This window comes from Dromiciops gliroides, chromosome 4 (assembly GCF_019393635.1).
Source record: "Dromiciops gliroides isolate mDroGli1 chromosome 4, mDroGli1.pri, whole genome shotgun sequence".
NCBI lineage: Eukaryota > Metazoa > Chordata > Mammalia > Microbiotheria > Microbiotheriidae > Dromiciops > Dromiciops gliroides.
This window is the reverse complement of record NC_057864.1, coordinates 256,663,800-256,679,368: the sequence shown is the minus strand read 5'-3', so window position 1 is coordinate 256,679,368 and position 15,569 is coordinate 256,663,800. Positions and strand designations below refer to the sequence as shown.

Here is a 15,569-nt window from a genome sequence, read left to right as displayed (position 1 = left end):
TAAATGCTCTTCTTAATAGTAAATTTATTCTAAGGTCTGAATTTCATTGGTGGAAGCACCATGGTAGGGAATTCACAGCTAGAGTGTTAAGATGGTGGTTATTCCTAGAACCTCAGATAGCTGCCATCCCTCTGGAGAACCCCAGTTTGCTAATATGAGTTGTAAAGAAATGAGGCCAGAGTGCAGTGATACACTTGACTACCTATCATTTTACCTCTCTCAATCTTAATTTTATTATCTTTAAAATAAGGGATAAAGGAGTAGGGTGGATTGAGTTCCAGCTCTAAATCTATGGTTCAATATATAAGAAGTTTTTCTTTTTGCTTCTTTTACTAGGGACTGTAGGGACCAATCTGACCTTATCCTACTGTGTTGTTGAACAGAAATAGATGTTCCCTTGGCTGTACTATATATTTTAAAAAGTAGAGACTATGGTAAAGCACCAGCCCTGGATTCAGGAGGACCTGAGTTCAAATCCGGCCTCAGACACTTGACACTTAACTAGCTGTGTGACCCAGGGCAAGTCACTTAACCCTCATTGCCCTGAAAAAAACAAAGCAGAGACTAATCAAGATTTATTATTTTTATAAGGAAATGGAAAATGAAATGTTTGCTAAGGGGTTTTTTGGGGCAGGGCAATTAGGGTTAAGTGACTTGCCCAGGGTCACACAACTAGTAAGTGTCAAGTGTCTGAGGCTGGATTTCAATTCAGGTCCTCCTGAACCCAAGGCCAATGCTTTATCCACTGCACCACCTAGCTGCCCCCTGCTAAGGTTTTTAATGATGAAGTCTGGTCATAGATTCAACTCAATAGATGCTGAGTTGAAAAGTGATAAAAATAGAATAATGAGGCTGACTAATTTTTTAACACTGCAAAGCAATTTCTGCACATGCCACATCAGACTATGTCTGGTCTCTTTTTGATTTTCTTTATGGTTTCTTTTATTAAACCACCTCCAATTATTTTTACTTTATTGAGAAAAACCTAATCCTTCTGACCAACTCCTTGAAGGCTTGTTTTACTTGCTGATTCCTTAGGGTATAGATGAAAGGGTTCAACAGGGGGGCAACTGAGGTATTCAGCACAGCTACTCCCTTATTAAAAGTTGCTGCTTCTTTCATAGAGGGGTTAACAAACATGAAGATGCAGCTGCCATAGGAGAGGGACACAACAATCATGTGGGAAGAGCAGGTGGAAAATGCCTTTTTCCTTTTCTGAGCAGAAGGGATTCTCATAATTGTCCTTATGATATATGCATAGGAAACAATCACTAACACTAATGTAAAGGGAAGAGTCACCACAGCCGAGACAAACTCAGTCATCTCTATGAAGTGTGTGTCTTCACAGGCCAACTGGAGCAATATGGTATAATCACAACAGTAATGGTTGATGATGTTGGATGCACAGAATGGCAACATCACAGTCATGATGTGTGGTCCAATAACCACCATGAAGCCAGAGAACCAGGAGCTGAGGACGAGGTAGAGACAAAGCCTCTTGTTCATCACCATTGTATAATGCAAGGTCTTACAGATGGCCACATAGCAGTCATAGGACATGGCAGCCAAAAGGTAAAACTCTGTTGCTCCCAAGAAGATGGCAAAAAAATATTGAGTAAAGCATCCAGCAAAGGAAATGGTCTTGTTCCCGGTTGCCATGTTCACTAGCATTTTGGGAACAAAGACAGTTGTAAAGCAAATTTCCAAGAAGGAGAAGTTCCGGAGGAAGAAATACATGGGAGTCTGGAGCTGGGAATCCAGCAAGGTGAGAATAATGATGGTTAGATTTCCAGTGACACTTAGAAGATAAGTTAGTAGCAGAAAAACAAAAAGAATACCTTGGGCCTGAGGGTCATTTGTCAATCCTATGAGGATAAACTCCATCACTGAGGTTTGGCTGGACTTCATTGACATCTGCCAAAGCTGAGGTAGAAAAGAAGTGAGAGAGGTCAAAATGAAGTTATGTGTGCCAGAGAAACTAGGGGAAATCAAATGAAGGAAGGGGTAGAGGGAGGGAGAAAGAGAGGAAGCTTTTGCTAATAATACTTGTGCCAGGTATTATGCTAAATGCCTTACCAATATTATATTATTTAATTCTCACAATAATCATTGGAGGTAGGGGGCTATTATCCCTATTTTACACTTGAGGAAACCAAGGCAGACAAAAATGAAGTACCTTGTTCAGGCTCATACAGCTAGTATTGGATGGTTGGATTTCAATTCTCATTTCTTTTTCCACACTCCTCCCTTCTTTCTCCTTCTCCCCCAGTGGGTGCAGTCAGAGGATGTAATCCAGATGATGAATTATTAATGTGTTGACAAGATGCAATTATCTGGACTACCTTTTTCCTGTGGACAAATGAAATATTGGTTCCTGTCTTGCAAACTAGTATAAGGGACTTAATCACAGGAAAGGTGTTAATAATGAGGTATGAAGTGAAATATAAAACATGACCGGGGATCGATCCCTATCTACAGAAAAAATAACACCACAGGATGAAGAATAAATCAGTTCCCTGAGAGAAAAGGAAGCCTCCTGGGGTGAGGCCAATGTTTTGAGTCTCTGGGTCTATTAACACATTAACATCCATCATCTGTGGTTACATCCTGTGATTACATCAAAGTATGTGTGGGGAATGGAAGATCAATCTCCCCCATCCCTTCCAATATCAGTATTGCATTACATTACTAATAATGACTATTATTAACTAATAATTTAAAATAAGGTAATAGACTAGCCTTCTTATAAAACTTTAATGGTTAAAAGTGCTTCATATATATCATATCATTTGAGCCTCACAATAATATTATGAATTAGAACTCACAAAGGCAAGCACTCACATAGTGATCAGAAGTGGTACAAGGACAGTCTCAAGGTCTCTCTGCAGAACTTTGGTATTGATCATGTGACATGAGAGACATTGGCAAAAGACTGCCCAATGTGGTGTGGTTGCATCAAAGAAGAGGCTATGCTCTATGAGAAAAGCAGCATTAAAGTAGCTCAAAAGAATCACAATATGCCATGATGGAACATGTTCTCCACATCCAGTAAAAGAACTATGGAGTCTTAATGTAGATCAAGGCATATTACTTTCACTTCACTTGTAATTTTGGGGATTTTTTTCTTGTGTTTTTTCCTGTTCTTATAATTCTTTCACAACATGACTAATGGGGAAATATGTTTAATGTGACTGTACATATATAACCTATATCAGATTGCTTATTGACTGGGAGGGGGGAGGGAAAGGAGGGAAGGAAAAAAATTCAACCTCAAAATCTTACAAAAGTGAATGCCAAAAGCTATCTTTATATGTAAATTGGAAAAAATATATACTTTTAAGGGAAAAAATTAGAAACACAAAAGACAAAAGAAGGAACATGAGATGTGCAACTTTAGAGAATCCACCCCAAATATTCACATGAACTATTTATGCCATTCAGGTAGTAGTACATTCTGAGCTCATATTTGTCTGATCAGCTACAGTTGTACACACTATAATTTGACTCTAACATAGTGATGTCATTTTGGTCCTCTTCAAGAATGACTAACAAAAACCAATCAAGCACCCACCATTTCATGGATGAAGAAATTGAGTCTTCTAGAGGTTAAGTGACTTTCTCATGGTTGCTGAATATAAGTGGGATATAAACTCAGCCCTTCCTGACCCCTAAGGCCAGCAACCTGTCCACTTAGAAGAAGCTACTGAAAGGTTTGGAACAAAGGAACATAATCAATAATAATAATAAACATAATCAACCTCTGCATAAGAAAGTATAAAGCCAGAGCTCTGGAGAGGTCAGGCATCTTCAGAGGAGATTGAGATTTGTCATCATCTTAATAAGGGTGATGAGAGATAGTGAGGAGTCCAAAATGTTATCTAGGGACTGGGAGATTGGTGTTGCCCTCTACAGTGACAGGAATGGTAGGAGTTGGAGAGGGAAAAACTGTATGTTTGGTTTTGGATGTGTTGAGTTAAGATACCTGAAAGGCAGTTGGAGATGATAGATTGAAGGTGAGCAGAGAGCTTAGGCAGATAGGTAGAACTGAAAATCATCAGCATATAGAGCATCATAAAATGCATGGGAACTAAAAGATTAGCAAGTGAAGTAGTATAGAAGAAAGCAGGGCTCAGGACACAACCCTGGGGGATGCTTACTAATTAGAGAGTATAATCTGGAAGAGAATTTAACAAAGGAGATTGAGAATGACTTGTCAGGTGGTCAGGAGAAGAACCAAGAAAGAGTGCCAACCTGAAAACCTAGAGGGACAAGAGATACCAAGTAGGAGAAAGTGGTGAATGGTGTCAAAGACTCCAGAGAGGTCAAGAAAAGTGAGGACTGGCAAAAGGCCACTGGAGTTGGCAGTTAAGAGAACATTGGTGACTTTGGAGAGAGCAGTTTGGTAGAATGTCAAAGTTGAGAGTCATGTTATAAGGGGGTAAGAAGAGAGGGAGAGGAGAGAAAGTGGAGATTCTTATTGTAGGTGGCCTTGTCCCAAAGAATTTAACCACAAAGGGCAGAAAAGATCCTTTCCCCTTATTTTTTTTCTTTTTTTAAAAAAAACTCTTTTTGTTTTATTCTCTTTGGTACTGTAAACATGACAAACTTTCCATCCTTATCTGTATCTTTAAAAAATTTTAATATATGGAATAAAATAAGCATTTCTATAACATAGTATAATAAGAGAGATGATTGCACATGGAACTGCAAATCTATTATGTATGACTTGCTATTCCTCTTAAATATATAATACAGTTAACATGTAAACTTAAAAAACAAATTCTTCCCTTTGCACCCTAGAAGTGACTACCATTAGACACAAATGGGTATTGTGTGTGAATATATAATTATTATATACATCAACTTATCAGTTCTTTCTCTGAATACTGATAGCGTCTTATTTATATGTCCTTTACAGTTAATTTAGGTATTTATAATAGTCAAAATAACTTATTCTCTCAAACCCATTCTTAAAATAATATTGCTTCTGTATACAATGTTTTCTTGGTCCCGCTCATTTTTCTCTTCATTATTTTTTTCTTATAGCACAGTAGTATTCCATCACAATCATATACCAGAACTTTTTCAGCCATTCCCCAATTGATGGGCTTCCCTGCAATTTCCAGTTATTTACCAGCACAAAGAGAGCTGCTATAAACATTTTAGAACATATAGGTTCTTTTCCTTTTCCTCTAATCATCTTTAGAGATAGGCTAGTAGTGGTATTGCTGGGTCAAAAGGTATAGGCAGTTTTAAAACTCGTTGGGTATAATTCCAGATTGCTCTCCAAATGGTTGGATCAGGAGGAAACTAGGTGGCACAGTGGATAAAGCACTGGCCCTGGATTCAGGAGGAACTGAGTTCAAATTCGGCCTCAGACACTTGACACTTACTAGCTGTGTGACCTTGGGCAAGTCACTTAACCCTCATTACTCCCCCCCCCCCAAATAAATAAAATAAAGAATTGGTTGGATCAGTTTACAATTTCACCAACAATGAATTAGTGTCCCAATTTTTCTACTTCCCTTCCAACATTTCTCACTTTCCCCTTCAATCATTTTAGCCAATCGGGTAGGTTGTTTTCATTTGCAATTCTTTAATCAATAATGATTAAGAGTATTTTTCATATAACTATAAATTGTTTTGATTTCTTTGTTGGAAAACTGCTTGTTCATATCCTTTGACCATTTAGCAATTGGCAAATGATTTGAATTCTTATAGATTTGACAAAGTTCTTTATATATTTGAGATATGAGACCTTTATCTGAGAAAATATCAATAAATTTTCCCCTCAATTTTCTGCTTTCCTTCTAATCTTGGCTACATTTGTTTTATTTGTACAAACTTTTAAAATTAATATAATCAAAATTATGCATTTTACACCTAACTTTGCTCTCTACCTCTTGTTTATTCATAAGTTGTTTGCCTATTCATAAGTATGACAAGTGATATTTTTCATGCTCTTCTATTTTATTTTAATCTCTCTCTTTATTTCTAGGTTATGTATCCATTTTGACCTTGTTTCGGTAAGTAGTGTAAGATGCACAAAGGTAGATCAGTGGAACAGCAGACACATAATTTATGCAGCAAATAAATACAATAACCTTATATTTGACAAGTGTAAAGACTTAAGATTTGGGGATAAGAATTCAATATTTGATAAAAATCATTGGGAAAACTGTAAAGCAGTCTGGTAGAAACTGGGCATAGACCAATATCCTCTTTTTTCTTACATGTTTTTTATTATAGATTCTTTTAAAGCATGTGCACACACACAAACACAAAAATACACGATTCTTTCATTATTTTCTGGTGCCCATATGCTAGGAAAATCTATCTTGAGGAGCTACCTTCATCCACTTTATATCTTTCTCAGGGCTCACTTCTCCCCCCATAATCCATTAGACTAATAAAAAATGATAAGAGAAATAATGGCTTACAAGGATGACTCAGCTGGCTTCCTTCTTTTGAACTCATTTCCAATTTTCTCTTTCTTGAAGTAGTCGTGTCTCTGTATATTTACTAAGACTGTAGGATGCCTGGGCAGGTGGGGTGCGTCATTCTGTTTTGCATAGGACCTCATGCATAATAATGCCCCAATCAGTCCTAACTGGGAATGGTTTGTCATTGCTTCTATGTTGCTCAGGAATGCCTGGTCCAATTAAGCTCCTCCCATGAAGCCTTCCTTTCCTATTTCCCTAGACCACAGTAATCTTTTTTATTCTCTCAGGTCCTTTAGTGCTTTTATTCCCTGTCACACAATGTAATGCTTGATTTTGGTCTGCCCTGTATTGTTTTCTTCTTGTTTCAGGTAAAAACACAATGGGGGGGGGGCCACTAGGTGGCGCAGAGGATAAAGTACCCGTCCTGGATTCAGGACAACATGAGTTCAAATCTGGCCTCAGACATTTGACATTTACTAGCTGTGGGACCCTGGGCAAGTCACTTAAACCTCATTACCCTGCCCCCCCCCCAAAAAAAAAAGAAGAAGAAAAGAAAAGAAAAAAAACCACAATTAGGCATTCTAGGCAAGTAGCACAGACCAAGTTTAGGAATGTACCATCAAGGGTAGCTTTAATTGAGAGGGAGTAGGGCAGGATGCTTCCCTGCAGAAAGGAGATAGAGATCCTGGGACACAGATTTGAGACTTCACCACAGGAAAAGTTTGGGTCAGTTTTCCAAGGCAAGGGAAAAGCTTATACTGGGAGGCTATCTGGGATCTTTGTATTTAAATAATTATTCTTGCTAACTAGGTACTAACCCTGTTGTGACTATTCTTTGCCCTTATATTTAGTTTACATTATATAGGTCTTTTCTGCCCAACTCGATAGAGAAAAAGGTCTTTCTGTCTCTCTGTCTCTTTACTTACACACATATGCATGCCCACACATATACATGCCCACGTACACACACATTCACAGATGCACACACATACACCACAGTTATAACAGTGTGAGATTCAGAGGACATGCTCAATGAATAATAATTGACTGGTCTTTACAATCCTTGAAACCCTGATGCTCCTTCTTTACTGGATAGGAGGAATTCTCCCCTGTAAATACTGATGAGACTTTATGTCCATTAATGTTTTACAATTTGCTCAGTTGAATAATTATTTGAAGCTCCTGAGAAAACCTTGCCCTTAGCAAGAAATTCCCAGATAAAGCTTCTGTTATGTGTTCATATGCTTACAAACTTTCAAGGTTCTGATTTCATTGATCTCTCCAGAAATGAGTGGCAGCATTGTAGAAGATCTTCAGGAAGACTATTGGACAATATAACCTATCATCTTTTAATAAGTGTGTATGAACTACTAATATTAAATGACTCTACTTAGATATGGGGCAGCTAGGTGGCTTGTTGGATAGAGTGCTGGACCTGAAGTCAGGAAGACTCATCTTCCTGAGTACAAATTTGGCCTCAGCCACTTACTAGTCGTGTGACCCTGGACAAGTCACTTAACCCTGTTTGCCTCAATTTCATCATCTATAAAATGAGCTGAAGAAGGAAATAGCAAACCACTCCAGTATCTTTACCAAGGAAAACCCCAAGTGAGGTCAGAAAGACTCACATAATTGAAAACAACAGACCAACACCACCATACTTAGCTATACATAGCTCTTAGATGACACATGTAGAGCCTAATGGCAGGTAGACACTTCCTGTCTTTCTATCTTGGTAGGATCCATAAGAGTTTGTGTTTCACTGTCCTAGCTCATGGGAATCCAGCGAGCGTCATGTACCCAGGTCAACAAAGTATTAAAGTATTGGAGAACAACTTTTTTAAAGCTACACCTGTCATTTCATTAATGAAGGGAACTCCTGGGGAGGAACTTTCTCTCCCAGTGCAGATCAACACCTTCTCTGATCCTTATATTCTTAGAGAGTTGCCTGGAGCCATTGACTTGTCCAGGCTCACACATGCAAATATATGACAGAAGTGGGATTAAGCCTAGGTCTTCCTGACTCTAATGTATTTTACTCTATCCATTTAAAGGACTTATTCAGAGAAGACATCCAAGGACTTCATCAGATGGTCAAAGGGATCCATGTCACAATAACCTTTGTGTGGACATTTAGCTGTCAATTGGAAAATATTGCAGACTTCAGTTGGAGAGTTTTCTGCAAAGATCTAGAACATCTAAAAGTCTTTCTATGGTGTATTTATTAAATCAACTGGTTTCATTTGATAGCTTCAATCTTAATGAATGGATTGTCTATCAACATTCTACTCAACTGGGCTTTAAGACAAATTTCCTGTGGGAAAGTTGAGTTGACCTCTATGATCTCGAAGGTCCCTTTCTGCTCTAAACACATATTGCTAATGCAACTCTGACATTCTCTGAGCCTCTGATAGTCTTCTGTGAGACTGAATTGATATAGAAAAGAAATGCTCTATTTAAAAAGGTCTTCTCAGGGCAGCTAGGTGGCACAGTGGATAAAGTACTGCCCCTGGATTCAGGAGGACCTGAGTTCAATTCTGGTCTCAGACACTTAACACTTACTAGCTGTGTGACCTTGGAGAAGTCACTTAACCCTCATTGCCCCACCAAAAAAAACAAAATCAAAAGGGCTTCTCTTGGAAATTCAAGGCATTGGTTCTGAGATTTTTAATATACTACTTGATGGTAAATGAAATTGATAAAGTTCTTCATGCTTATGATTTAAGAATTAAAATGTTTTTCCCTCTTTCTTCAGGAATTGAGGAAAAGGAGGAAATAATGCATAATCATTAATGGTCATTCAAAAAATTCTGTGGTTGTCATGCCAGTACTTAAGTGGCAAATCACAAAATTTCAGGGTTTTAGAACATCTAGGCATGGAATATCTAGAAAGAGTACATTAAACTGGGAAAGGCTTAAGCATTTAAAATTTGAACTATTAATTAATTTATGATATTATGAAATGTTGATAAGAACCAGGCATACCTGGTTGTTTGGGTACTTACCAGGAAAGACCAGAATTGGCAGCAGGAAACAGGGAGGCAATCACCATTTAATTAAACACAGGGGCTATGAGGACAAAAAGTCCATAAACGCAGAGATGAGTGATGGAAGAGGTACAGAGGCAGACAGTGTGGGAGGCAGGTAGAGTGGTGAAATGGATAGGGAAGGGCAAGAGGCAGAGGGTGTTACTCATGTAGCCATGGATCAAAGTTGGGAGCATTAGGCAGCATGGACAACATGGAAGAGGACTTGGGGGCAAGAGCTGGCGGTTTCATGTTTATAATTTCCTTTGAGTGAATAGACATATTTGTGCTACCTTGGAATTAGTTCATTAACTTTTGTAAATCATCTCAAAGTTATTGGTAAAACTTCAAAGTTGTCACTTGAAAGTTAACCAGCACCTTTTTCATGTTCTGCTGGTCTTTACTCTGGGGGTCTGGAATTTGTCTGGGATTTGCATATCATAAGATTAAAACCTTGACAGAAGCACCTAGATGGTTTCACCTGATTCAGCACCTATTACTAAGATGTGAATTTTGGTTAATATATGCATTTGTATATTTCTATGTTATGCTCATTTGAGCATATTTGTGCATTATGCTCCTTTGATCTTTGGCATGGTTTGTTCGTGACTTTCAGGTTCCCCTTTACAATTTTCTGTCCTGTGATTATCCCTTTATACTGGCTACTTATAAACTTACTTGCTCTAATGACTAGAAGGGGAGGAGTCATTGAAGGGATAGGAACAATGTAGAATTTTATCACAAAATTCAATATCATAAAGACCAACCAAATACAAACTCTTAGGAAGTTGATTTAATTATTAAACTTATCTTTTCCAAATGACTTGAATGTTCCACATGCAACTATTCTTGCCTTATAAAAAGATCTTTGCATATTCCATCGTGTTCAAGTGGTAAGCAGAGTCCAGTCCACAGAAACATACTACATGATGCATGTTAAGTTCCTTAAGAGAATTCATATTGAAGTTTTTGAAATTATTATTACAATTATCATATTTGATAAAATGTAGGCTCATAGCATTTAGGTACCAGCATTGGAAGAGACTTTAGAGATCATATGGTCATTGTCAGATCATGAATTTAGGATTGGAAGAGACTAAAAATATCTTCCCTCTATATATAAGGAAATGGAGGGCCAGAGAGGTTATTTGATGTGTCCAAGTTTGCACAGAAATAGCTTCCTGTTCTTTACAGTATTAAAACTAGTTTTGTTCCCAAAGCACAGCAAGAGGAAATTACTCTATGTTGATAAGAAATAAGGCTGTATTTGAGAAAACACTGAAGTTACTTTTTAAAAAGGTTAGCATTGTCCTTCAGGTTTGCCAGTGCTTAATCCTCTTAGAAGCAGTTATGTTAGGAGTGCAAAGAAGGGAAATAAGAGCATAAGGTTTGATGGGGGTGGGGAGAGGATATGGAGGACATGGGGTTGGCTCAAAATTGTTCCTGCACTTTTTTGCAGCTCTTTGAAGACTTTCTCTTTCTTCTGATTCAGGGAAAACTGTCTCAGAAAACTCTGCCTGATCCTTTAGAGCTCTTTTCTGCACTTCACCTTCTCTTCTCTCTTCTTAGCTTGGCCCTGGCACTCTGGGGAAGGGTAGTGGGAATGGAGAGGGAAGAAAGTAGAGAAAGGACATTCAGGGTGGTTGGTCTTGGGAAGGTGTAAGAAGAAAGGAAAAGAAACATTTTGATCACTGGATTTCTCCTTCCTTGTTAGACCTTCAGTGGAAGAACTGAGGACAAATTTTATTTGATTGAAAGAAAATGAAGAGGATATAGCTCCTCTAACTTTGAAAATAACAATCAAAACATATTTAAATGGATGAAAATCACAGTCAGAAAAGGCTTGATTTTTGTTATCAAAAGAGCAATGATGAGAAATTATCAAATGGAGGGAAAAGGTTGGTGAAAATTAGAATCCTTGCATGGTGTCCAGACCCTGAGACCCCTCACCTACCTCACACTGGAGGAATGACTCTGGCTTCCTGTTCTGTTCAAAAGGTTCTAACTGTAATTGCTCTGGAGGTTTTGAAAGCTTTAATGTCCTTTGGGACATGGTCCCTGGGTCATCAGGAAGGGCAGACACTAATTAAACTCCCTTAGGAAACCAATGTAGAGATTTCTTTTTCTTTTATACTTTTTTTTCAAGTTATGTCTCAGGACTAGGACACACCGTGGGCACACTGAGAAACCATGCCCACTTCTCTACCAGTACGTATGGCCACGTGCACAGAGTTCCTGACATAGTTATAGGTGGGTAGGAACAAATTTATTTACATCTTCCCTTCACTATTCCCCACCTTTTTCAAGTGATGATGAGGTACAGTGCTCTCTTTTGTTGTGAATGAAATGCCTGCATTTTTAATGTGAAATTGTTAAAAAAAAAGATATGCGTCAAATAGGCAGGAATCATATGATCATGGATAATAAAAAAGGAAAATGCCCAACCTTAACTCATTCCTCTCAGATTTAACTGTGTAGGGACCAATTTTTAATTGGGGAGTGTTAGCTATGCGGCTCGCCACAATATTGGGCAAGGAAGGAGACTGACAACCTCCCTCAAAAACAGAACGGGATTTATTAACAAGAATGAACTTAAAAACACAAGGAAGATCATTAGAATTAAGGGAAAGGAAATAAAATGGGGGAAGGGAAATGATACAACCTGAATAACACCACTGCCCAGGAATCAGCTGAGAACACACAGCTACACCCTTTTGTTTTCCACCTTCAAGATAGAATGGCGAAACTCCTCCCTTCTTCTTCCCAGCAGACCCCAGGCTGACCACACACAGCCCCAAGCCAATTGGCTGGCAGCCCTGACTGACAGTCACATGACTGTCCTCACTAGGCTTCCAGTCATTATAATTTTGCCAGGCCCATGTAAGCATCCGTGAGTGGTGATGACATGAGGTGCCAGCGCCATGGCGATGGCTACAACCAGTGGGTGGAGCACCGTGCCGTGCTGTTTGCAGAGGCACTGCACCTGAGGCCCAGGCCAGTGCATCAGCTGGGGTTTTAAAAATTCTAGCCAAAAGATGGGGTCATAAAAACCTCAAATAACAATTAATTCTTTACAACTGGATACCACATGATGTGCTTAATTCTTGGGAACTGGGACTCTTGAAATAAAATGAAGGATAATACCTGTTGTCAGCAAATCTGCATCACCGGGGCCCCTTTACCTATTTCTTTCTACCTGCATATCCATTTTTTTCTTTTTATATGAATGTTCTGGATAATCATCTTAAATATCCAATTTATATCTTTAGATAGCTCAAAGAAAGATCAGTTATTGATATACAAATCATGTGGAAGCTAATTCAGTGCATCACTTGATAACATTAGACCCTATGGTTACAACTAAAGCAGGCACTAAAAAAATCTAGCTTTTGCTTTCCATTGCTACCATTTTAGTTGGAGCTCTTACTGCTTTACACCTAGATAATTGTGACTGCCTTCTCATGAGTCTATAGGCACTTATCTAGTCCCTCCATTTCACTTCATGTAAGACTCCACTATTCCAGTAAATGCATGAGCTCATGAGTATGGGTACTTCCTCCACCAGCGCAGATCGAAATCCGTTCATTGACCTAGCAAGAACTATTTATTAAGCACCTACTGTGTGTCAAGCACCATTCTGGATGCTGGGGATATATGTACCAAGAAGAAAAAACAATCCTTGCTTTCAAAAAGCTTGCATCCTAATGTGGGAGACTAGGAGTACATGTAACAATATGAATAAGATGGATATCTAAAATTAATATATACACATAATATAGTTAAATACATCAGTTTGGGTGGGAGTGCGCCAGCATTTGTGGCCATGTGGAGGAGAATCCTAAAAGACTTCATGTAGAAGATGGTGCCCCAGCCGCAAATGAAAGGAAGGGCAGGATTCTGTGAGATGGAGTTAAAGAAACAATTCCAGGCACTAGTTCAAAGGCACTTAGAAGGGTGATTGAGTCTTCTTATCCTGTGTGATGAATGTCCATGTCTTGTCATAAGACATCCAAAGAAAATCTATATAAAGCACTGAATAGACATTCAATTGTAGACATTCAAATACCTCTGGGATTTTTTTTTTATATATATTTTGTGGAAACTAGTGTACCAGTAGAACAGTGGCCATTGAACAACAAATGTTTCTTAAGCATCAACTAATGTACATTGGTTCCAAAGGTTTGTCATGCTGGGGTGGGAGTAGGGAAAAGCTCCCACTCTCTATAAAATGCTCCAATAGCGTGCGTCTCAAATAGCCTCTGACAACTGAAGCCCAACTCCTGGCCTTCTCGGGGTGAAACTGTTTCCACTAACAGGAGAAGGGGTGAAGGCAAATCACTGGCGCCTTAAAACCAGTCGCTTCAGGCAGGTGGGGCTTGTTAGCCTTGGCAGGCAACCCGCCTAGGGGAAAGGAACCCTGATTTTAAATCTCCACTGCTTTGCGGTTATACCCATATATGGGAAAGGCTTTGGGAGTTAACCTAGAGGAAAAATCAGGAGTTGGAGTCCCTTAGGCAGTTGGATGTCAGACATCACATCCCTCTGGCAACTCCTGCGGTGGCATTGGTGCCAAACTATATTGGCTCTGCCTCTCCTCTGGATCCACCAATGTCTTAGAGAGGAAAAACCTGCTGCATGGGCAACAGCTTGTTTTCCATATTGATCCGTCCAGGCCAGCACCCTGAAGAGGAGACTCCAGCTACTCCTCATGGGGCAGATACAACACGGGATGCGGCAGTTACCGGTTATAAGTCACTCAGGAGCTGCGGCTCCCGTATCAGACTGCACAGTCACACTGTGGCCTGTGGCTCTTCAAGGCTCTGATCCATGGTCGTCTGTGACTGGTGGAGGCCTACTAATGTACATATGGAAGTGTGGTCAAGACTAGACATAAAGGATGAAAAATTACTGCTGTGGTCCCTGACCTCAAGGAGCTTACTGTCTCGTACGAATGATAAAAAAGGATAAGCCAAATATAGAATTAATTGTGTTTGATGGTTATTTGAAAAAAAAATGTTTATAGAAGAGAGGAGGATACCTGGTGAAGGGAGTTTGGTATATCATTTGTCCCCTGATTCAGTATGTAAAAGTAGTGTTTTCCCATTCATTATTCCCTCAAACTGGACACCTGTTCTAACAATGTCTATTTCTAGTTACTGTTATCCTTGATGATGTCTTTTACCCAACTTTCTTTGAGCATCTCAAAAAGTTCTTTCAGAAAAAATGAAGTAAAGCATATGCTACAACCTACTTTTATCCACCTAAGTATGACCATTCAGATCACTTTCAAGAAACACATTTTTTTCTCAAACAGGTCTTTATTCCTTAAAACAATGATATTCATGATTACTTTAAAAACGCATTTTGAAATTTAACTTACATTAAGTAACACATTCATACAAAAATATTTATAAGCAGTGTGAAATACATTGACATTAAGCTAGAAAATTTTCATACCTATGTTGAGCAACCAGCTCAAGAGGAACACAATGTCCAATTTAATTTTAATAATTTGGTCTACAGACAATTCTCTTGAGGATAGTAATTTGTAGCAACAAAATAAAACTTTAAGAATTTTACATAGTTAAAAAACCTTTTTAAAAAATTTAATTATTTTTATTTTTTTGGAATAGACTAGAAGAGATTCAATATCCTGAAGGATTTCTTAGGTTTTCTTCAATGCTATTGATACACTCTTTTTATTCACTTTTAAAAAAGCTACAGGCTTCTGAATATCTTGATTTGGAAATATTAGAAGACTGCTCAGTTTCCTTAGCAGAAATCTGATTTAGGATGCTGTCACTCTCCAATAAAACGTTAAATTTCTGTATTTTTTTATGTTCAGAAGCAACAGACCAGTTTTCTTCAGTATTGGGTGATGATGGAGGATATGTGCACATCTTCTTTGGATTAGTCTGAGTCAGAATCCTGCACCAAGCTATTACTGTTGCCACATACCTTTCAAATTATCCAGGATGTACAATCTGAATTAACTATTCTTGTACGTCTGGGAGAGTTAATTTACACCAACCTAAGGTGACACCTTCATTTACCTGTCTCTTTTTGATGAAAGAACTGAAGTTTCAAATAAAGGTTAGGG

General features: G+C 38.5%; 1 protein-coding gene across 1 annotated transcript; it reads right to left on the bottom strand.

Annotated features, from left to right (window-relative positions):
- Positions 1 to 794: 794 nt before the first annotated feature.
- On the bottom strand, positions 795 to 1,908 carry LOC122754992 (olfactory receptor 6C4-like). Its single transcript, XM_044003406.1, has 2 exons — positions 1,004 to 1,908; positions 795 to 870 (listed from the first exon to the last, which is right to left on the bottom strand). The coding sequence occupies exons 1-2, from the start codon at positions 1,906 to 1,908 to the stop codon at positions 795 to 797; spliced, it is 981 nt and encodes a 326-aa protein (XP_043859341.1).
- Between the last annotated feature and the right edge of the window lie 13,661 nt (positions 1,909 to 15,569).

Coding starts and splice junctions, on each gene's coding strand:
- LOC122754992 (XM_044003406.1), bottom strand. CDS start 1,908: ATGAAGTCCAGCCAAACCTCAGTGATGGAGTTTATCCTCATAGGATTG. Junction 871..1,003: donor GTAAAACAAGCCTTCAAGGA/GTTGGTCAGAAG, acceptor ATTGCTTTGCAG/TGTTAAAAAATTAGTCAGCC.